This window comes from Sinohyriopsis cumingii, chromosome 16 (genome assembly GCF_028554795.1).
Source record: "Sinohyriopsis cumingii isolate HCF-2022 chromosome 16, ASM2855479v2, whole genome shotgun sequence".
Taxonomy (NCBI): domain Eukaryota; kingdom Metazoa; phylum Mollusca; class Bivalvia; order Unionida; family Unionidae; genus Sinohyriopsis; species Sinohyriopsis cumingii.
In genome coordinates this window covers 94,285,188-94,310,715 of record NC_142976.1, presented here as the reverse complement: position 1 = coordinate 94,310,715, position 25,528 = coordinate 94,285,188, and the positions used below count along the sequence as shown (strand labels likewise).

The following is a 25,528-nucleotide window of genomic DNA, read 5'->3' as shown; positions in this document are numbered from 1 at the left end:
TTTGCCAGGTGGAATCCAAACAAACAGAAGATCAGATATGTCTTTGCTTCACGCAATATCCTCTCTTCTATGATAACACAGTGTACTGGTGCTGGAAAAATGGTAAGTTTAACTGATGGGTGCTAGAGCCTAGAAAGTCTGCAATGTGGTATGGATGTCTCCGTTGGAACAAAGTTCTCTGGTGTGAACCAATAAGATTATATCCCACTGCCTTCTTATACTGACCCAGTTGATCCTGCATTCCCTATTTTAGACGAGTAATCAGGATGAGCAGAACCTTCAATATGTTTGTTTTCTGTATCACGTTGAGAATCCAAAGTGTTTAAATATGTATACATTCAGCCATTCCAAGGTATTGGGAGCTGCAAATAGCCCAGCACTTGGGTCCAGGACTGGAGCAACAAAGGTTGGAACTGTTGGCATTCCACATTGTCACTAATGTCCATCATGCCCCTCAGGCATATATCGAATGAAACTAATTAGCCAATACATTAGCCAGCATAGAGTATGTTGAACTGAAACCTGGAACCTGGATTGCCATTGAGAACACTTTAGAAAATCCCCAAAAAGAACATAAAAGTCTGAGTACTTTTTTTTTGCTTTGCTGTTTGAAATCAGTCACCACAGTGAAATTATCGGGCAGATTATTCCCAGGTTTGCCAGCTACCACTGGCCGGCTTTCAAAAATGGTATCCAGTTTGATGATATGGGCATATAAATAATGATCCAGAGACGGCCACATTCCAATGTCAGTCCATAATGAAAAGAGAAAGCTTAGCATGTGCACTGAACATGATACATCGTCCATTCTCTAAGAAGTCATGAAAGATTGAATTCTTCTTCCCACTGGGATCTGAGATAAGGGGCAAAAAATGGGGCCTGTTATTGATGATCAATTAAATTCTGACATGTCAACAGCTGTTCGGATTAAGTAAGTAACTGAATGCAGAATCTTCCATTGATGATTCTCACCTGATGTCAGAAATGTAGATGCAGCAGGTGATAATAATGACGAGGAAACATGAATGCCTGTTTCATCGTCTGTAGATTGAGGTAGTGAAGTAAACGTCTCCTGTGCAACCTGTGAAGCAGAGGCTTGAGGGTGAGTGAAGAAACATATCTCATGGCCCCAGATTGAGGTTGTATGCTGGAGGTGTTTTGAGGTACTGTTTGCTGGTAAAACTGATCCATGAGAGTGTCTATATAAACTGTACATCTTCGAGAGGAACTGTGTAGCAGCACTATGTGGTTTGACTGATCTATGAGAGTGCCTGTACAGACTGGGTGTCATCTGCAGGAAAAGCCTAATAGCACAATTCGAATTAAACTAATCCATGACTGGTTTCATGAAGTGGGTTCATTGGTATAATGGCACTAAACCCAGCATCATACTTGGGAAGGGCTTGACAGCAGTTCAAGGCTTGGAACTGGACATATTTGCTTTCTGGTGGTGGATACTATGTGATCAATTGTGGCTGTGGCTGACTGTGATCAGTTATATGGTCATGATGCAGTCCAGTTCTTGAAGTTGGAGTGGGTTACGGGAATGTTTGATCCATGCATCCAGTCCATATATCTGATAGGACAGACTGTGACTCATGCTTTTTGTTGTTCTCCATCTCACTGCCTTGGAATAATATGGTGGGAATCCTTGGACGCAAGCAATGCTTTCGTCCCTCAAGCTATGACAGACTACGATCCATAATAGACAAGTCTGACATGTATTGCAGGAATGACAGCCAGAGAAAATTACACATGTTGAGTGATTGTAAGACAGGCCTTGCCATTTGTTAGACAGGCCTTGCCATGCAAGACAAAATAGAGCAGATGCTACATGCACTGAGTGGAGTGAATGTCCTGCTTTTTGAACTTGTAAGACACCATATAGATTTACCAACTATGACCAACACCTGTAGAGGGATGCACATGACTTGTAGAGGTAGAAAAACATCATCAGCATTAATAATTAGAAGTGGATGCAAAATAAACAATTAGAGTCACAAATGACCCGTAGGCATGTGAATTTGACCCTGTCGAAGTAATGACCTGTAGGCATGTCAATTTGACCCTGTCAAAGTAATGACCTGTAGGCATGTCAATTTGACTGCCTGTCCAGGTAGAATCACTGGAGTGTGGCTTAATGTACTTACATGTACAAACTGGAAAGCAAAGATCAATTACAGTAACAGTTTATCCACAGAAAGGCCAATTGTTAGATGCCTGTACAAATAAAAATCACTCAAGCATAGCTTATAGTGGAAGCTACTGAGTAAACCATGTACAGAAAACTGACCTGTACTTATCTGACCAGAGTTTAAGCGATACAGTAATATAGACATGTTTTCTATATTACACACAAAAGCCTGCATATAAAAATGGAACTGATTCAGCATACAACTTATGTGCTACAATATCTTTTATGAGATAATTTACATGCAGGAATAGGCCCAATGATGTTCTATGCAGGTAAAATTAATAAAAATGTCACCTATACAACTATGAAGTATTAGTGGACAACCTACTGAAGGACATGAAGCGTCAATATATAATATCAATTCACAAAACTACCTGTAGGAAAAATCTTAATGATGGCCTCTACAGGAAAATTCAGTGAAGCTGGGTGCCCAGATGCTCAATGCATTGGTTGTAGCAGAAATTGCACGCTAAATACTTGCATACACATATAAATTAAATCTATAGCCAGAATTACTGTGAAGTTGCATAGGCTAGCAGATACCAGCAAGTGATTTAATTGTAAAGGCTGAACTTCATCCTCATAGGAAGACAGAAAATTAGTTGTTGTTGCAGGGTTTAATGCCATTTTTCAGCATGCGATAGGCTATACATGGCGGCCAGTATTAATGGTGGAGGAAGAACTCAGGGGAAAACCCCGGAAAGAACCACCGACCCACGAGAAGCTACTGGCAAGTTTTCTCAAATACCCACATTAGCCGAATCCAAGACTCGAACCCATGCAGACAGAGATGAGATGGCAGTGATCCGTAACGGAGAGCGCTTTAGACCACTTGGGGCCCCTCAGAAAATTAGTACACTTTCCTATGAAGCGAGGACTCCTCTAACTTGCGAGTATATAGCTTCCAGAAAATTTGTAGAGGTTTTTGTGAGGTCTCTCACGATGAAAGCAAATTTCTCAGCATGAGTGGAAGCAGTAACTTGTATATTCATGGGATTTGTACCAAGGGTAGATTACTCTGCCTATCACATATGTGGGAAGATCACTTTTAGCTCCTTGTAGCTAAACGCGTTATCTGGGAGGGCTGGATTTGCAAAGTAGTTGTAGTTCTCCAAAGGTATTATGACTGAGAAATGCATTTCAAGAAGAAATGACTCTAAAATACCTTCACACTCCTGAAGGTCACTGTGACATCAAAAGGTCATTTATGACATCAAAAGGTCATTTATGACATGAAAATTTCATTTTTGACATTATGAGGCATTATCATATATGTAACAAAACTAGAGTCCCTTAATGGGACAAATGCTCTACTCGATTCAAGAATTTCCAGGAATACAAGACACAATCATTTCTTCTCTCCTTTTAATGGCGGATTTTTAAATGTGTTACATTAATAAACAAATTATAGGCATATTTACCCTAAATAACACAGATGTCAGACTTTTTCTCTTACATGTAGACTAATAAGAAAATTAATTTCATACCTCGATATGTCCACTTTGACTTCATTTTCATAGAATAGTCTAGCTTCATGAACACAGGTTCAACTTTCAAATAGCATTTCTGTATCAATTTGTGATACACAAGGCAGGGCCACAGCAATAATGTTATCACTGCAAAAGAAGAAAACAAAGGCCTCTAAAATTCAAACAAAACAAACGCCTCTAAATTTCAAACAAAGGCCTCTAAAATTCAAACAAGCTCCTTCTTACTTGGAAAAACAAACATACAGGACACCAAATAACCTGACCTTCTTTTTGTTATGTTGCAAAATAGACTGTGTGGAGCTATTTATAGACTACTATTATACAACACAACAATAATGCAGTGAAAGGTAAGGGAGATAACACATGAAGAGAACCAACAAGCCATAAAGCAAAAGAAAGATATTCTAAAACTGAAATAGATGAAATAAAATTTGAATATCTGCAATTTCCAAAGTTCTGAATTTTTATGCATTGGCTTTCTGTGGAACCTGCATGATTCATCTTATTCTTATTTCCTGTTGATTAATTAATAAATCAATCAATTAATCAAAATTTCATTTTTATTCCGGAACAGATCTCCAAAAATAATGATTCAAAGAAGATGAAATTCAGAAGGTTTTCATGAAAGTGATGTCAGCAAGAAAGCAATAATTTAAAAAAAATTAAATTTAAAAATAAAAAAATCCTGTTTGGCTTGCTGTATAGAGAGCTTGTCTTAGACAGTCATAGGTAAGTGGAGTAAAATTATATTTTCTGATAACATGCAAGTGTTGTTGAGTAAAAATAAAATAGTTTATGTATGGAGAAAGGCCATAGATTCGAAGGTGAATGCCTTGGACTTTAGACCAGCCATAATAGAGCAATGTTTACATGGTGCATCTGTCACAATGGAACTTTTACCACAGCCAAAAACAGCCGGAATTTAAATCAGCAAAGTATACTGAAATAATGGATTCAAATTTGTGGCCTGAAGTGGTAGAATTCTCTACACACAGCCCATGGTCATTTTGAGCTGCTAAACTATCTATACAATAGCCTAGGAACATTACAATGGAAAACAGAGAACCAAATTATTTGTCTTTTATGGCCTTCTCAATATCCTAATGTTAATTAGAATACTTAAAATATATGGTGATTTATAAAACTTTGACTAAAAAAAGAACAGCACTCCACCAGAACAATAGTAATTTAGTGCAAAATCTGCAACACTAAAAATGGCATGTCAAAATTTACATCTATATAGTTTTCTCAATCTCCCAACTTTAACATCATTGAAGATTTATAAAATTCAACTGGAGAAGGAACAAAACTCCAGAACCCATGATAATTTAGTTACAACAGAAAGTGTATTCAATCTGACACAATTTGTTTTAATCAAATTTATATTGTTCAATTTCCCTGAAAAAAATTGTGAAGTAAAAATGGCTCTTTAATTAATCACCTCATTCATTTTCTCTTGATCAATTTTTCTTTCCTACTTTTTTTTATACATATATCAAAAATCACTAGCAGAGAAAGACCAAGTTAGTATATTGTGAGTGCACTTGTACTCATCAATAAGTTCGGCTATTTGCCCTCTCCCCCCTTTTCAAAGGAAAATCTTTAACTAATAATGCTATGTTTTAAATTTCATGTTTATTTCTCTAAACAAATATAAACTCAGTTTAAAATACAAGCTTAATGGAGTGATCCGAGTTCCAAGTTACTTTATAATCTATACATGTGTAGACTTCTGTAGGAAAATGCCAGTTTTTGTTCCCACATATTTACATGTATTATGTAATACTAAGCAATCACTTCTTTAGGAAAATGCCAGTGTTTGTTCCCATATATTTACCTGTATTATGTAATACTAAGCAATCACTTCTTTAGGAAAATGCCAGTGTTTGTTCCTACATATTTACCTGTATTATGTAATACTAAGCAATCACTGATACCAGGTAAGGTTTGCACAGGAAATGAGATAAAGAAGTGACAAGATTGATTACCTTTGTGATGTAATACTGTGCAATCACCAGGCAACCCCTGTTAGCATGTACATATATTATAAAGAGATATGGAGTTAACTGAACTATTAGCTGCCAGGCTAGCATACTGGTCATGGGTAACAAGATTGGAGTGCTAAGTAAAGTTGGCTGATCTGGCGGGACTATTAATTATGAATACATTATTGGCCAACAATGTATGGCTAAACTAAGCATTAAGCAGAATCTCACCAAGTAAATTTTTCGATTAAGGATGTGATAACCATGCAGATTGTTTTACACTGTGATACATGGTTAGAATTAAACTGAATTTCAAAACTTATTTTTAATACTTTTGAAATATTTTTGTGGTTTAATACACACAAATGTTACAAGATTATTTTCATGGTGGGCATAATATTTACTACAAATCTGATAAAGTATGATTTGAGTTTGTTCCTAAATATAATTAAAAAAAAAGATAAAGTGAAAATTAATAAATAATTAAAATGACCTGATGTTTTTTAACTTGCATAGTTCTGCACCTTCTAGACTGACAGGCTAACAAAATGAAAACCTGCAGGCAAAGATAGCTCTTTTTCTTTGGGTCGGATATAAGCAATTCATCATTTTTTATATTTTTTTTTAGGTTTTTTTTATTTATGTTTCCTTCAGCTTTTTAAAGGCTTTTGGGGGTTTCTAAGGTCAAAATGACATTTTAAGTTTTTTCAAGGTTTTTGAGGTCACTTTTAACCATGCATATGCCTATACCTTGTCTTTATTTTGCAAACCTAGTGTAAGAATTCAAAATTGCTGCATACAAGTTTGTTTATGTTAAAAAGAATCATATGAACTATCATACTCACCGAAAGTATAAACCATGGCAATACCAGGAACATAATGGCCAATAAATGCCAGGAAAGTAAAACCCAAGGTATTCAAAAAACAAAACTGTAATTAAAAAGACAAATTTGTTTAGTATATGTATATATATGAATCATAAATGTAAATGTACATCAATGAAAAATGTATATAAATGTACCTGGATTTTGTAAAGAAATATTTTCAGACATAACATAGTCAATTTTAATATTTTTTTCTTCATTGTTTGATTCAGAAATTAGACATATATGCATAACTCCTACATACAAACTCTAAACTTTAGCAACAGTAACAGGGAAGACAAGATTTCTGCAATGTCCTGCCTACCCCAACAACCCAAATGGACATAATCAAAAATACCTATCAAAATGAAAAGAACAAGAAAAGTAGGTCACTTTCATTCATAATTTAAAAACAGTCCCAAAAACAAATGCCCTTATTAAGTTTAAAGATTTTGCAAGGATGGAGTTAAACACCCCTCTCAGAAGGTAACTTTCCAACACCCTTCTTATAAGGTCACTTTCCAACACCCCTCTTAAAAGGTAATTTTGCAGAAGGGTTACTGGCCATAAATGATACCATTTTATAGCCACAAGGATCAAACATTGATCTGAATTCTTTCTACAGGTAGCTTTTCTGCACAAGATGGGTAAAACTATCAAATTTAGGTTCGACTGAGCCTACACTGACACTGCTCAAATTTAGATTACTGAGCCTTTACTACTCAAATTTAGATTACTGAGCCTTTACTACACTGCTCAAATTTAGATTACTGAGCCTTTACTACACTGCTCAAATTTAGATTACTGAGCCTTTACTACACTGCTCAAATTTAGATTACTGAGCCTTTACAACACTACTCAAATTCAGATTACTGAGCATTTACTACTGCTCAAATTTAGATTACTGAGCATTTACTACACTGCTCAAATTTAGATTACTGAGCCTTTACTACACTACTCAAATTTAGATCATTGAGTATTTATTACACTGCTCAAATTTAGATTACTGAGCCTTTACTACACTACTCAAATTTAGATTACTGAGCATTTATTACACTGCTCAAATTTAGATTACTGAGCATTTACTACACTACTCAAATTTAGATTACTGAACATTTATTACACTGCTCCAATTTAGATCCAACTGAGCATATAATAACTGCTCAAAATTTCCCATGCAGGCCTATTGGCATAAAATCATCAAGAGGTTTTGTATTTATGGCGTACTGCAGCCACTGGTACATGTAAATTACCCACCAAAACAGGTTTTTTATTTAAAGTAGACTGCAGTTACTGTTACATGTATATTACCCACCAAAACAGGTCATGTATTTATAGCAGACTGCAGTCATTTGTACATGTATAATACCCACTTAAAAAGCAAAATATGCAATTAAAGTATTATTTTGAAATCTAAACACAGCTGATTATGATAAGCCATTATCATCATAATTGGAAAGGTGATAAATATGTCATTGCAAAAGCAAGAAAGGCAATTAAACAATGCACACCTGTAGTGGTTTATTACTGTGTAGACTAAACCATCCTCGGACATAGGAATTGAGCCAAAACCAGACTAAGGCCAGATGTTCACAAAGCTCAGGAACACTCAACAGGTTGGGGTGGACCTGTATCCAGCTGAAACAAAACAATTTATTTTCTTTCAGAATTAATGCACTTGAAGAAATCATACACTGATTTTCATTCCTGTCTTTGCTCGGGTACCTTTCTTGTTCAAATATGAAACCACTGCTCGGACTTTTGACTTAACCTTTGATAATTTGATAGGAATCTTACATGCCCCCCTGGTGAATATATATCTTACATCTTACATGTCCCCCTGGTATATATATCTTCTAATGAAAACTAAAGGTAGCTGCATGTTTGAAAGGTTTTTAAACCTATCTCTTTCTTTCTTTCTTGAAATCGGGTAAGTAACCAGTAACCAAGAATGACAACATGTGGATGTTAATTAACTGTGCTTTTGATTTTAACTATTGCAGAGAAGCAAAGTCTATCTGATAATGACATCCAAATAAGTCTATTCTAGTTTATCTGGTGAAATGCTGAATTCTCATCCTTCTAATGTACAACCTGGGGTAAACATTTTACAACCGCTAACTCCTTGTAGTGTGCCTTGATAAGTCACAAATATGTGGAGGCAGGTGTGGATCCCATTTTCCTTTATGACGAAAAGCAGGATACATGTTTAACAGCCTTATTCAAAACTAGGGTGCTGTCTCTTTTTATTGCAACAATATTGCTCGCTGTATCATCTTTTTATTACAACAATATTGCTCACTGTATCATCTTTTTATTACAAGAATACTGCTCACTGTATCATCTTTTTATTACAACAATATTGCTTGCTGTATCATCTTTTTATTACAAGAATACTGCTCACTGTATCATCTTTTTATTACAACAATATTGCTCGCTGTATCATCTTTTTATTACAACAATATTGCTCATTGTATCATCTTTTTATTACAAGAATACTGCTCACTGTATCATCTTTTTATTACAAGAATACTGCTCACTGTATCATCTTTTTATTACAAGAATACTGCTCACTGTATCATCTTTTTATTACAAGAATATTGCTCACTGTATCATCTTTTTATTACAAGAATACTGCTCACTGTATCATCTTTTTATTACAAGAATACTGCTCACTGTATCATCTTTTTATTACAAGAATACTGCTCACTGTATCATCTTTTTATTACAACAATATTGCTCGCTGTATCATCTTTTTATTACAACAATATTGCTCACTGTATCATCTTTTTATTACAAGAATACTGCTCACTGTATCTTTTTATTACAACAATATTGCTCGCTGTATCATCTTTTTATTACAACAATATTGCTCACTGTATCTTTTTATTACAACAATATTGCTCGCTGTATCATCTTTTTATTACAACAATATTGCTCACTGTATCTTTTTATTACAACAATATTGCTCACTGTATCTTTTTATTACAACAATATTGCTCGCTGTATCATCTTTTTATTACAACAATATTGCTCACTGTATCATCTTTTTATTACAAGAATACTGCTCACTGTATCTTTTTATTACAACAATATTGCTCACTGTATCTTTTTATTACAACAATATTGCTCGCTGTATCATCTTTTTATTACAACAATATTGCTCACTGTATCTTTTTATTACAACAATATTGCTCGCTGTATCATCTTTTTATTACAACAATATTGCTCACTGTATCTTTTATTACAACAATATTGCTCACTGTATCTTTTTATTACAACAATATTGCTCGCTGTATCATCTTTTTATTACAACAATATTGCTCACTGTATCATCTTTTTATTACAAGAATACTGCTCACTGTATCATCTTTTTATTACAAGAATACTGCTCACTGTATCATCTTTTTATTACAAGAATACTGCTCACTGTATCATCTTTTTATTACAACAATATTGCTCACTGTATCATCTTTTTATTACAAGAATACTGCTCACTGTATCATCTTTTTATTACAAGAATACTGCTCACTGTATCATCTTTTTATTACAAGAATACTGCTCACTGTATCATCTTTTTATTACAACAATATTGCTCACTGTATCATCTTTTTATTACAACAATATTGCTCACTGTATCATCTTTTTATTACAAGAATACTGCTCACTGTATCTTTTTATTACAACAATATTGCTCACTGTATCATCTTTTTATTACAAGAATACTGCTCACTGTATCTTTTTATTACAACAATATTGCTCGCTGTATCATCTTTTTATTACAACAATATTGCTCACTGTATCTTTTTATTACAACAATATTGCTCGCTGTATCATCTTTTTATTACAACAATATTGCTCACTGTATCTTTTTATTACAACAATATTGCTCACTGTATCTTTTTATTACAACAATATTGCTCGCTGTATCATCTTTTTATTACAACAATATTGCTCACTGTATCATCTTTTTATTACAAGAATACTGCTCACTGTATCTTTTTATTACAACAATATTGCTCGCTGTATCATCTTTTTATTACAACAATATTGCTCACTGTATCATCTTTTTATTACAACAATAGTGTTCACTCTCATCAAAAACACTGCTAATATAACAGAAATATTTTCCCAGTAAACAACACAATATACAATGAAATATTGATTAGTGGAAATGCTAAAAAATACCTACTGGTGATAACATTGTAAAAAAACAATCACAACTGAAGACGTCTTGTCAAGTAAAATTCTAGTTTCAAGTTTCTGTTGTTTTAATTATCTTTTAATGTAATAAAAAATGTGATATGCTATCTTCTATTCAATGGAAATGAATCAATTAAATGGCATGGTGATATCTACGAATGCTCCTATAAAAACCTAGGTGTGGTTCTGAGTGGCTAAGCGTGATTTCTTCTGGCAACTGTTGAGAACTGAATAGTTCTTTATTTTCTCGACTAACTGCAATACACAACCATCAAAGTGACATCTTAGCTCGGGTTCAACTCAATTTCATACTAAAATCACGCACCACAGACATCTCCCACTTTCGATGAATCATTTGACTATTCTTCAGAATTTGTAGCAGAATAGTGACCTAGCAAGTCAAAAAATAAAAATTATATAAACTGTTCTCATATCCCTTTAGTTTTGGTCCATCTTTTATAATTTGAATGTAGTGTCCGAGATGGTGCAACTTCTGTGCACTTGTTTTAATGCTACAAACAATATTATGTGTACTAAGTCACTGCCATGTGCAATCAACAAAGAAGTGTATGGTAACATTGAAAATCAATTTCTTGATGACTCAGTGAATTCAAAAATAAATTGATGGGTTTGGGTTTATGCATGCATTCTTTAAATGTGTAAGAGTTTCTGTATCTTGTGTAATCACATGGCAGAAGAACACACGCTCAACAGGAATGTGTTCACACTGTCGGTTGACACTGGTACTATGGTCGAGGTTCGCCCTTCAGGAGGTATGCATCAGTCAGATGTATCGCAAACATTCCAAAATGCCCAAACTGCACACATACCCATCGGTGGTAACATGTATTGTCCACCCTTTATGATGGTCCTCTATGCCATTTTGGGTGCATATGGCCTTCTATGCTTTTTTGGGTGCATATGGCCCTCTATGCCATTTTGGGTGCATATGGCCCTCTATGCCATTTTGGCTGCATATGGCCCTCTATGCCGTTTTGGGTGCATATGGTTTAACAGCTATATGGTGCATCTATTTTACTACAGTCTGAACAATTCTTTCAAAATATCTGATATCAAGATAACAATCAAACTTATCCAGACCATGATGATATAAACCTACTTACCACGTTTTATTGAAAACAGAAGAAATATATTCTCTAAAGAACTCGAACAATTTAATATAAGATCATCTCAAAATATGGGCAGATCTCGTTTGCTTGAAAATTTATTCAAAATTGCAACAATTTATGCTTATTTACTGTATTTGCCGGCCTATAAGGTGATACGGAGTATAAGTCGAATCAGCAAATTCGGGAAATTCTCCATCCTTCATCTGTATAACAGTCTATGTTGAGTATAAGACGAGGCCAGATCAACACCTCAGATTGTGTTTTTTACTGTTCCACACAGCATCGCGAATTTTATCCTACCTGTAAGTCAGTAACCTTTCCAGTCATGATCATTAAATGTAACTAAAAGTACCTAATTTATGTTGTAAGAAGTATTTTAAACGTATTATGTACTTTTAGCTACATATAATGACGCTGACCTGAAAACTGATTGAGTTATAGATAGGATAAAACTTGCGATGATGTGTGGAGTTTAATTACATGTATAATAACTTCCAGTTTCATAAATATTAAAAGTATCATTATATGCTATTTCAGATCACCAGCAATAGGGAAATTGCATCATTAATACTAAAATGCATGGGGGGGAGAGATACAGAGAGAAGGATGAATATATTCCATTGTCTTTTTGACCTCGTGATCAAAATAAAATATGGTCCAATATATGAGAGAGAGAGTTCAGCTCTTTGTTGATATTTTATTGTCCCCATGTTGCTGAAGCTTTTGTCAAAGAGAGAAAACATTAATAAATGAAAGAGTAAATGTAAACTATGAAAATACATACCATACTCCTTCAGGGTTTAAATATTCACAATACATGTAGTTATATCCATATAGTCTCCATTAGGTTAAATCCCAAGAATGATCATTTTGCATGCTAATTTTCTTTGCAAGCATAATGACATATCCATTCCCATTAAGATTTTGTTTAAAGTGCATGTACTCATCTTATACTTAGGCGGCAAGTGTTTTTTATCCTTGCTCATGCTAGATGTTCTTTAAATTGCTCTCTCTTCCATCAGCAAGTTCAAAAATGTCACTGGCTGAGAAATTTATAATAGTAACCACCTGGCATTTCCTTTAACTATATGGTATGGTATTCATAATTCCCATGGGTAGCCTCATTATCCTATTAGTAGCATCACTAATCTGATCTGGTCTGCAGAATCTTGAAATCAAACAGGTGTTATCTTGGAACGACTAGTACATTTGATTAGCATGTAAATACCATCACAAAGTCATGTGATTCTTGTAATGATGGAAGTGGAAACAAAAATTAGAAGGAATCGATTAACTAGTGGTATTAACTGATAATGGATTTGATCATTAGGTGTAAGAAGAAAAATATTTCTTTGTCATGCTTATTCATCTTCTAACTTGTAAATTCTACCGCACATATATGTAATTAAATTTAAACAATGCATATTACAATCAATGTACATTAATGGTGCATGCTGCTTTAGCACATTTACATCTGATCTATGTTAATATTTAATACTGACGATCATGTGATTGTTTAAATACTCGCTTTGGGATCCTATATTTTTGTTCATACATGATCTCTTCTCCAAAATGAAATATTTTTTACATTTTGTACTCTTGGAGAAATATTTTCCATACAAAAAGTATGATATAGCAATTCAGATGACATAATCCTTATATCAGCTGATTCGGAGTATAAGACGAAGCTAAGATTTTCTGATCAAAAAGTGTCATTTTATAGGCCGGCCAATACGGTACCAACTTTTTGCAAAATTAGTTTCCAGAGTGGTGGCATGGCCCAGCTAATCAGATACAAGATTTCCTTGTATATATGAGCAAAGCTTGTTCACAAACAAACTCACTGAATATTATGACTCAAAACTATTAACACCTTGGACCAAAATCAGATAACAGAGTTGCTAAACTGCTAACAAGCTCAGCCAATCAGATGCATTGTCAACTCATTTACATATGCCTATGTTTCTATTGTCTGAAGTCATGATGATGCGAGACCATATTCAAAGTCGGATCAATAATCTACACCGATCCTGCTAAAACAGACAATATGGCCACCTTGTCAACTGTACTACAAGATCATGATATTAAAACCACATTGTCCAAGTCAGCCTATTCTTTTACAACATAGTTAGTTTTGACCTAGTATGATGAAGATGATTCAAACAATAAATCTTTTTGAAGGTTACCAACAATTCTCATGACACAAATGCGTACCCGGTTTCTTGAAGATCTCTCCAGCATGATGGATATAGTGTCAAAATTTTAATGAAAATGAATATAACTCTTAAAATTCAGACAGACTCCATTTTGAACAGGACAAAATGTCTAGCTGTGATACAAAATTATAACAGGTTTCATGAAGATATCTCTAAGGGTTTATGAAATATTATGAAAACAAAAGTTTATAACTGGACAGGTGGATGAATACAGCACACACACCCCAACCACACACAAATGGGCTTTTTTTTTTGTGGGGGGGTGGTTATACAAATATAGTATTCTTCATGGTAGTAAAATAACTGCACATCTGAAGATCATGATGATGTAAGCTCACTTTGCAAGTCTAATCAAATCTGATGAGAAACTTGACTTCCAGTATCCTAACAAAGTCAGCCAAACAGATGCAAGATCGCCCCAATTACAGTGTATATGCATGGATCTAACTCATAACAGAACTCATCCAAGATTCTCAAGATATAAGCTCTTCCAAGTCTGATCAAAATCAAAGTGTTACCAAGCACAGCAAATATGATGCAAGATAACCTCATTAAGTATGCATGGATCTAACTCCTGATAAAATACGATATCCTGATAACAATAGAATATATTCCAAGCTTAATCAAAATCAGAAATATGGCCTCCAGGTTAGTAACAAGCTCAGCCCATGTGATGCAAGATCACCTTATTATTATACATACAGCTTGCCTGTATTTAAACTTACCCAAGATACTCATGATATCAGACATAATTTTGGTCTTCCATATAAAAAGCTGAAAAAATTAGTGGGGGGTCATCCCACTTCAGGGTCTCAAGGGGCAGTGCCCCTGATCCGGGGATCCAAAAATGCATTTCACAAACATAAAAAACTGCTTCTTGTGCAACTTATGATCATAATATAAAACAAAATTAATCATTTGAAAAACTAATAAATTTACCAAATATTCAACTTGAATAGTTTCACAATATTTATTGTCACATGAATTTGTTCTCCAATGCTACTGATGCTGAAGTTATTTCATGTGCATGTCAGTGTTCACATTGTAATTAAGTCACAATAATTTGTAAATTTTTGCAGCAAACATATACTTCTCCCTTTCATAAAAAATCTGTAAAATAAACATCCAAGTACATCAACTATATACAAATAATCCCATCCATTCACTTGTCTTTTTCTCCAATGGACACAACTTGTTGATATGCCAGATGAGCTCTTTTTGTGGCTTTGGCAAAAGATTTCTGTACCCTTCCTATTTGTCACTACTGACATTTTTGGCTCAACGTGCTATTGTTTCTTTTCCTTCTCAATGAGAGGATTTTTCCTTTCAAGATGATGCTTGTATTGGTGACATGTAGTACACATATCCTGACAGGGCTACATCTGTTGCCTCATGCAAGAAATCTTTCTTATTATAGTAATTAACTGCACTTTTCCAGATGCCTTCTGAGCTTCAATTTTTTTTATGTATGTGCTGTTCCAAACTCTTCCAACAGTGATTACCATAATTCAGATCTATCTTGCAGAGGTTACAAACTGCCAGTCCTTCAGCATTCAGTTTTCTAACCCTAACTGACCAACTAAATTTCCATCAACTTTTCTCTCCAGACATTCCCATTTCTATATGTTTTTTTAAACCTTTATCTAAACTCTTCCTGTCATGGTCTCTCTCAACCACTCGGGATGCCATGTTTTGCAAGCATGCGTCTTCTTTCCATTGCCATCAGTTTCCATTACACAAAGATTCATTGGATGAATTTAAACTTTTGACCAATCAGAATACTCTTTACGAGAGTTGTGTGCTAACTAATATATGGAACAAATACTTTACAAGGGTTGCTGTTGAATGGGACCGGACAGACCATTTTTTTAAAAATATAAAACCAAATCAGACACGATATAAAAAAACTGACTATATCAAGAAAAATGATTCAAGTCAGGAGAAAAGCAGAAAAAGCATGTCTGTGATATAAACCAAGTCAATTCTGTCAACATCAACCACTTATGAGATAAAGCAGGACTGATTTTTGTACACAGGTGACCTCTGTATGCAGGTTCACCTTTGAAGCTTGGTTTTCTAACAAATACCATGCACTAAATATTACTACTACTACTATTATTATTCTTACATCCATTATTATTATTATTAGGATTATTACTGTTATTATTATTACTATTACTATTATATTTACAATAATACCAGCATATATTGTAATGTGCACTATTTAAGAAAATGTCTTTCTCTCCTAAACTGACACAGTTACTCTATCTTGCCCACATTAAACCATCTTATATAGTAAATTAATTATGAATAAATTAAATTAAATTAAATTATCAATGACCGATCTTAGTTTATTGCATGATGACAAAGTACTAATTTCACTACTACTGGCAGCATACCACTATGAAATAAAGGATTTGCCCTTTGCTTGGCCAGTTTATATAATTAGGCTGTTCACGTTTAAACAATATTTGGATTAACCAACAACTTAAGTTTTTGAGATCAATAGACAGTTTATGTGAAAGGTCTGTGATCAATAAGAAATAAACATATGACATACATGGTTATTGTTCTTAACACATTGACAGAGACTTTACCTACCTTCACAGACAAATTTATATATAATGACTGATCCTGACATTAATGAAAAGGGATGTATAGCTTCTATCTCTCCTCAAAGTTAAACATATTCCATCTGAGAGACCATGCATATCAAACCACACCTGTCAAACTGGCACAAAAAGGGATGCACATTTCTGCAATGACAATGTGACCACTTTTCCCACCACACAGCAAAAAAAAGGTCACCTCACCAGCGAACTGTACATACTGAAATCCATGTGTTACATTGACAATCTGATGGGAGTACAGTGGGTACAAGTTACTGTCAATACAATTACAATTGTAGACATCACATCTGCATAGGAAATTTGCTGCGGGGGAGGGGGCAGAATAGATACTGAGACCTGGTAACTACTATATAAAATTTAAAATTCTGACTATATTCCAAATTTGATTTTTAAAAAAGATAAAAAATAAAGCATGGCTTCCACATTACTAGCAAACAAAAGTGGACAAACAGACAACAGATGTATGTTATGGCCATACCATAAGCTCTTATGACAGTGCAAGTCAGCGTAAGCTCATGTGGCTTTATGGCAGCGTGAGTCAAAATAAGCTCACATGGCCTAACGACAGCGCAAGTCAATGTAAGCTCATGTGGCTTTATGGTAGTTTGAGTCAAAATAAGCTCACATGGCCTTATGACAGTATAAGTCAACGTAAGCTTATGTGGCTTTATGGCAGTGTGAGTCAAAATAAGCTCACACGGCCTTATGACAGTGCAAGTCAATGTAAGCTCACATGGCTGTATGGCAATGTGAGTCAAAATAAGATCACATGGCCTTACAACAGTGTGAGTCAATGTAAACTAACATGGCCTTAATGACAGTGTGAATCAATGTAACCTCACATGGCCTGATGGCATGTAAGTAAACAAAAGCTCACATGGCCTTAGGGCAGTGTGAGTTACCAACGTTTATACCTTGCCTTGTGAACATTTGACAGGGTGGGTGGGTGGGTAAAATCCATTACAATTTTCAACCATAATTTCTTGCATATGCTGCCTCTGATGGGAATGACTTCTTTAATCTCTTTATTTGTCCATCAAATGTATCCAACATTTTTGGTGGAAAGTCAGGTATAAGAAAAATGAATGCACTTGTTTTACTTTCTCAATTATGCAAATCTACTTCAACAATATATCAGTATAAAGAGAACTTTTTAACAAACCTGTCTGAGGCTTCTAGGGATGGTAAACAGTGCGCTGAAAAAGTGAAAGAGCAAAGGTTTAGGAAAAGACTAGCAATTGCAAGCTTCTTCATTATAACAGTGGTATGGTTCACAAATCATAGCTCCACTGACAGTGAAACGGTCTTAATCTAAGGAATCTGGGTTCGATACTACACAGGCAAGCCACATCCGAAAGGTACAAATTTTTAAGTCAAATATGTGTGTGAATGATTTGGATTTTTAACATAGCTTTAACAATTACACAGTCAAATCACTACAATGTCTGCATTATGACAGTTTATAGTGATGTACAGCATTGGGACATCATGCCACAGACAGGTAGTATCCTGTCCCACCAAGTCACATTATCCTGACACAAGGCCTACCAGTCCTAACATTAACCTCTTAATACTGAGCACCTAGAGAGGAAGCAGTAAATACCATTCTAATAAGTCTTTGGTATGACTTTACTGGGGGTTTGAACCCACGACCTTCCGCATCTGAGGCGGCCACTCTCACCGCTAGACCACAGGAGCTGTTTAAGTCAAATGAAAACATGGTTCAATCAATAATGTTGTAAGTACAACAGCCGGTAATCATGTGCTACTTGTTTTACATTTATTGTATAATTCTTTAGACACAAAATAAATTATGAAAGAAATGGATGACATCAATATATTTATAATCAATTATGTCACTGCCATAACATCATAAATGATAGGCATTTTCATAGCAGTCAGTGTCATAATATAGAGAAAGCAATTCTGAAATAGGTATTGTCCTTAATACATGTACCTGTACAATGAAAGCACTGATGTATGTTACAGTCAGATGATGAAAAACATATTTTTATTTCTGTTGGTTCAGTTCTAATAAAAATTCTTGCAAATTCCTAGGTCTTCTGTAAGCAAGACTGTTTTTATTTGCAAATTGTTTTAAGTCTATGCTCTTAAAATAAGTAACAGAAAAGAGTGAAGACTTCGTAAAATTTAACAAAAAAATTATTTCCCTAGAAAGTGAAAAATGAAAAAAAAGAACATGGTTTTATGAATCAAATCCAAAAATGATCAAAGAATTAAAAAACTGAAGTCCTAGTAATAAAAAGTTTTAATTGTAAGAACCATATATCGATCTGACTATCTACATATCTGTGTGTGTGTGTGTGTGCATGAGTGTGCATGGCATGATTTGATAATTTAGAGTCATGGAAATCTGCCATCATTCTCCATCTTCCTCAGCTAAGGGAATTTCTCTACCCAGTCTGACTACAACTGTCTTGTCTTTTACCTCTGACCTCATTTGCATTATCAGCTTTCTTAAGTCACCTAATACCCCGCCCAAAAGTTTAATTTTTATGACTGAAGCAAAATTTATTGGACATATTAATCAATGGCAATTTTACTCATTCAACAAAACAAACACAACAAAGAGTTAGATAAAGATTGTGGTAAACATAATGACTTCAATTTAAATAACTGCAAAAAAAAATATTTTGTATAGGAAGCCATATATCTACCAAGAGTTCATGATAATACCTGTACCCTGCTAGGCAATTGGGCACTGCCAAGGAATTACGTAAAATTAAAGCAGGAATGGCATTGTATCTAAAAAATTAGACGCCAAATAAATCACCAACCTAAATATTTTGTCGCCAATTTTCAAAAAATGTTACCATTTTCATAATACAGTACTATCCGTTTACCTCAACATCCTCAGGACCAAGGTAATATTGTCGACATAAGTGAATGTTTAGATAAGTAGGGAGGGCTGAAAATAAATTGAAATTTTGCATACAAGTTAAATTTTTAAGAGATGACCTGTTTTGACTAGGATTTATGCAGAGAGAAAAAATTGGAAATTTTGATTAAAAATGAAGACAAACAGTCTGAAATACACTCGTATATTGACAACTTACATTTGTGTAGTACATGCCACAATGTGTTTAATTATACATGCATATGAAAAATCCAAGAATTCAAGTTTTTTTTATCATATGTTAGAAGATTCATATAACAGTCAAATCCCATTAGAAACACAACTAAAATGTGTATATATATATATATATATATATATATATATATATATATATATATATATATATAAATATAAATATATATATATATATATATATAAAGTCCTTGTTTGATCTATATCCCACTGTCAACAAACACATTTCCCAAAACAATTCACTCTGATTTTTATTATCCTAGTAGCATGTGGCTATACAGATGTTTATATGCTACATGTACATGTACTTAAATTGGCCTAGATTTTGGTCAGACACACAAAACTACCATGATGTGCGATGTCCCACCTTCATTTAACTCGATGGGATGAGTCTATTCATTGGGAAATGAAACATTTGAAAAAAACTAAAAGGTTTAACATTCCTGTGAGATATCCTACCTACATATAACTAGATGGCTACATATAAAGTCTCAAAATAGTGAAATCTTAATTGGAGTTTTAAACCGCCATTGGTAGTGATTGTAAGCTTGAACTTTTTTGTTGCAACCAGCTAAGTTTCACAGCACAATAAATAAGTTCCAATCACTATCAAAAAAAATGAAACTGCTTTTATTTATGTTTGTTGCAATACTTTCTTTGATCAAAGTTCTTCGGCTTGCTTTGATGAAGGTGCGTGTCTTACTGAAGGTGCCACTAAAGGTGCTCCGTTGTAGGTTCAAACCAATGCCCATCTGCTATCATTGCGGCAAAATCAAATAATTGTAAAACATTGATGGAGACAGAATTTGTTTTCATCTGCTTAGTGTATATATATATATATATATATATATATATATATATATATATATATATATATGTGTGTGTGCATATATATATATATATATATATATATATATATACACACACACACACACACAAAATGATCAATGCTTCAAAGGTAATCAGTTTTCTTTGAAGTTTCAGCAAAACTATTTTTTGGGGTACATTTTTCAAAAAGGGAAAAAAATGCCATAAACTAGTAGATTGTAGTGATTCCTGTTCCCGATTACTGTTTGTAGGAAGGACTATTTGGGTTTTATTACAGCACAAAGAACTATGGCCAGACATCAGCAGATTAGGATAAAATAATGCCATGTTTGGGTGGTTTGTCAATATGAACAAAGGATTTGTTATGCAACAACAGATTCCAGTGCAATTTTATATCCAAGTTTAAGGCTTCCTGACATGGTGCTTTTGAACTCCAAACCCAAGACTGTATATAAAAATTTTAACAGCCAAAGATTGCCAGATGATCTATTTTGTCACCAAAAATGAAAAAGAACCGCAATTTGCGACACTGGCAAATCCCAGTTAAAGTCATATTCTACAACTGTTTCGATATATGCATGTACTAAATGGGGGATATAAAATGATAATTGTTTGAAATGGTGTACATTTGCTGTTAACGCCTAGTATATCTGTATTAGATACTATAAAAATAAAAAATAAAATTTTTAATAGATGCTGTTACCCAGGATACCAAGAGTGTCTTTACAGGTTCATCCATGCAGATGATTGCTGAACAAGGGTCCTAGGCCAATTGGTTAAAGGGTGTGTATACAAAACAAAAAAAATGTTACTGCATCAAAATAACTGATGCCATCAACAAGGTACGTACATTATACTTTCAAAGTATTCTTGTAAAAACAATAATTTACCTTGTAAATGTGGCTCAATTTTCCTCTTCCATGTGTATGCAACAAATAACACTAACAGCATCAAACTTGACAGGCAGTAAAATCTACAGGTGCTCGTTGCAGCAAACCTAAAATCACAGGTAACCAATTACACATTGCAGACATTTTAGAAATAACCTCCTTCAGTGTTTACAAAGAGGATTAAAAGGTTAATTGCATCACAAAGTAGGATTAAAAGGTTAATTGCATCATTTATGATACAATTTGAAATTTGAAATTAAAACAAAAACTTCACAATTGCTAAAACTGAGGATTCTGCATTATTTTACAATATTTCCCATTTGAGCTAAGGCCCATTTTCAGCCCCCCCCCCCCAAAAAAAAACCAACTAAAAAACATACGTAAATATAGCTTAAACTTTACTAGTCCCGAAGTTTAATAGATATGCAAAAATAAAATCCTTCTTTGCCAAAGACACGAGACCAGTTATAACTTAGATCGTGTTTCTAATTTGATGGCAGTGTGATACTTTACGTTAAGAAGCGCTGTAATTTCACTCGTAGTCGTACCAAAACAAAACGTGAACAATGACAAATAGGGCAGCACTTCGTAATGGATATTCCCACACCAAAAGGCTTTGGATTCGCATAATCAGGGGTTCCATTGGATTCAAATGGGTCCTGAATCTTTCTTCAATCAAAGTCAGTGGGTTATCAGCATCTTGGCTATCAGGAGTATCCATTCTTTCACCGTATATCTGACCACTATTAAAACATCCCTAAAAGCTCAAACACCACAAGATTTGTTGTGATAAATTACGTCAGGTAGCACGTGACGTTTTGCAATCGGAAATACTTCGGCGTTTTCTGTCAAGAAATATGCTTATCGGACAACCTGTGCCATTTCTCCGGCACGAAAATAAATCCCTAAGACTGAACTTGAACTAGTTAATGTAATTTTTGACATAAGCGCATTGATTTCACGGTTTTAGACACATCAGAAGAAGATAAAAAATAAGAAAAAAAGAAGAAAAAAAAAACAAAAAAAAAACAAAAAACATCATTGATCAATAATTTAGTACATACACTGCGATCCATTTCCTGAAATATAAGGACTAATTAACAGGTTAGCTGAACATACTTAAGCTAAGAAATACGGTATTAACTTAAAGTACTTTGATTTTATTTTTATTGTCTTCCCTTAAACAAACAAATACCCAAGTCGGCGTTGTATTATTCTCACACGAACTAGATACGCTTCCATTCGGAGCAACCTCGGCTATTTCTAAGAAAGTAAGTATGGCTTACATGTATGCTTCCACAGTAATTTACAGGGGCAAAAAATGTTCGCCAAAAATTCCTCCGCGAAAATGAACAAATAAAATAAAATAACTAAAAATCCAACTTATTCAACCAAATTGACTCTTTTTACAATTGGATTAACTGTACTATCGACCAAGATGATAGGAATGAAATATAGTTCGATCATGTGTAACTTCTCGGGTAATCCCATTCAGAGTTACATCACATACGTCGGTACTAAACATTCCAGTATGTCCATACGTTAATTAAAAATATATTCAAGGATGAACCCACGGCGAAGTTGGCCAACTTTTATTTAAAAATTTTTTTTATTATCATTATTTTATTTTTATTTTTTTTTTACTCTTTGTAGCAGCACCCATATAAACAAAACAATGCCAGGGCTAAGTTATAATGTAAAATACACACAGACAACCACCCCATAATTCTCATATTAAAAAGGAAAAAGAAAGAAGAAAAAATATATATCAGAATCAAATTCATGTATCACTACCAAAAAGAGTGGGTATGTGAGACAGCTTGCCAGTAGCTGCTTGTGGGTCGGTGGTTCTTTCCGGGGTTTTTCCGGGTTCTTCCTCCACCATTAATACTGGCCGCCATGTATAGTCTACCTTGTGCTGAAAAATGGCGTTAAACCCTACAACAACAACAACAACCAAAAAGAGTGGAGGAAAACTAGTTTGGTTCCTTGCTTTTTAACCACACTCTAAGCCGATATATTCATGGGGCAAACGATATAGGGAACCAGACAAGTTGGGAGAAAAACAAACTGCTCTAAATTTAGGGGACACACGGTACTAATTGTTAGGATAAATCGTAACCAGCCTGGGGAAAAAAACAATACATATAATATATATGGGTTTGGCTGACCAGGATTGGTTAATAATATAAGTTATGTTTTAGGTAAAGAATCTTTTAAGAGCTTAGCCTAGTCGTAAGTATATAAAAAATAGAGATAATGTTTTATTGGTGGAATTTTAGTCCTTTAATAGTCTTGAGTTTGGAACACTCATTACTAAAATTAGCACCTGACTCTTTGGTGCGGAATTGAAAGCACATGTTTCAAACAAATGCTGGTTCAGAAAATGCCGCGGCTCATATTCTTTCCTCTATACAGAAGCTGACATCCAGGTTTCATCTATACTGCTGAGTATAAAAGGCGCTCAAAATTCACTCGTACGTTTTATTATATATATTTTAAAAAAACAACCAAACAAATGGTTATTGTTGATGCATATTATTTTTACATGCCATATGTTGTGATGTTCATTAGTTATAAAATATGGAATACTTACATTATTTGGTCCAAATAATATGAAATCAAAATCAAAGGACTGAATAAACCCTTTGAAAATGTAATCATGTTTCATATATGTTTAAAAATAAAATCTTGATAAATCTATCAAGTAATATTTTGACAAATTTTAAATAATGCTTAATAATATGTACGTTACCGATAGATACGTGACAAAGATATACTAAACAAGGGAACACGTGATGATGGCCGGCCAACTTTGCATGCTGAAAGGTGTCATGCTGCTATTTTTTAATTCTCAGTATATATATATATATATATATATATATATATATATATATATATATATATATATATATATATATATATATATATATATATATATGTATGTATGTATGTATGTATGTATGTATGTATGAAGTACATAGAGGATAATTGTGCTACACTCTATGTACTAAAGCCCACCTCTAAAGAAATTTGAGTTCGAGTCCCGACGAAAATCTAAAATGGAAGGAGATAACGTATGATATAGCTAGTATAATGCTGTTGTGTCTACATTTCTTTGTTATTCCAGAGACAATAATATTCCGGTGTTTGAATTACGAATAATTTTTTTTAAAGAAATGTCTTTGTCCAAGAATTCTGTGTGAGCACAAACAATATTTCCAGGAAAACGAATTAATCTTTTAGAATCCAAATAATTTGAATAAACCCTTAAAATGTTACTACAAACTGGTCACAGCAAAACGAACACCTTGACATCAAGTGTTTTCAAGCCCAAAGGCACTAAATTCTCTATAAACATCGATATTAAACATGAATAATGCACAATTCAGGTAAAACCAGAATTTAGAAAAAGAGGCCCTTTACATCTAAAGTCACGTATTCCCACTATGACCTTTGCATAAACTAATTGTACTCTTAACAATAAGATAAAAATAGAAAGTCGTTTACTGGACTCACTGGTTTCTGAATCAAGGTCGGGAATTATGTCAGCTTTAGGTGTTTACGACAAAACATTTAGATCTAACTAATTTCTGGAAAATGCCAACTTCCAGTAAACAAAATTACATTACTTTGACTAACATGTAATGATTTTTTAAAAACTTACAGACAATTCAATTAAATCCAATATAAATTAAATCAAATATACATAACACTTGTTTATTTTAGAATGGCCAAAACAAGAAAAGAAATACAAAGGGCCTACAGGGAACACCAGAAGCCTAAAGGTCTGGAGTTCCTGCAAACAGAGTGAGCTATGCAAAGGCATCGTCACAACTAAGTAAGAAGAAAAGGAGAGAACCATGAAAAATAAATTAAGAAACAGACTTTCACAGCTGAGAAAAAATAAAGAGAAGAAACCAATGAAAGCCTAAGTGAACAGACCACTGGATATGAGTAGTTAAGGGGGGCGATTTGGTGACAATGGGA

The 25,528-nt window shown here is 33.9% G+C and overlaps 1 protein-coding gene across 2 annotated transcripts in view; it reads right to left on the bottom strand.

Moving 5' to 3' along the window:
* Window positions 1–22,342, bottom strand: part of LOC149781015 (reticulophagy regulator 3-like) — a 47,899-nt gene extending 25,557 nt beyond the window's left edge. For both annotated transcript variants that reach the window (XM_089938135.1, XM_089938136.1), the window contains exons 1-6: window positions 22,087–22,342; window positions 21,539–21,645; window positions 17,874–17,907; window positions 8,044–8,170; window positions 6,515–6,599; window positions 3,682–3,810 (exon numbers count right to left, since the gene is read on the bottom strand). In XM_089938135.1, coding sequence (XP_089794261.1) covers window positions 3,682–3,810; window positions 6,515–6,599; window positions 8,044–8,170; window positions 17,874–17,907; window positions 21,539–21,645; window positions 22,087–22,259 — 655 coding nt within the window. In that variant the 5' untranslated portion in view covers window positions 22,260–22,342. The remainder of the gene's footprint in view (window positions 1–3,681; window positions 3,811–6,514; window positions 6,600–8,043; window positions 8,171–17,873; window positions 17,908–21,538; window positions 21,646–22,086) is intronic.
* Between the last annotated feature and the right edge of the window lie 3,186 nt (window positions 22,343–25,528).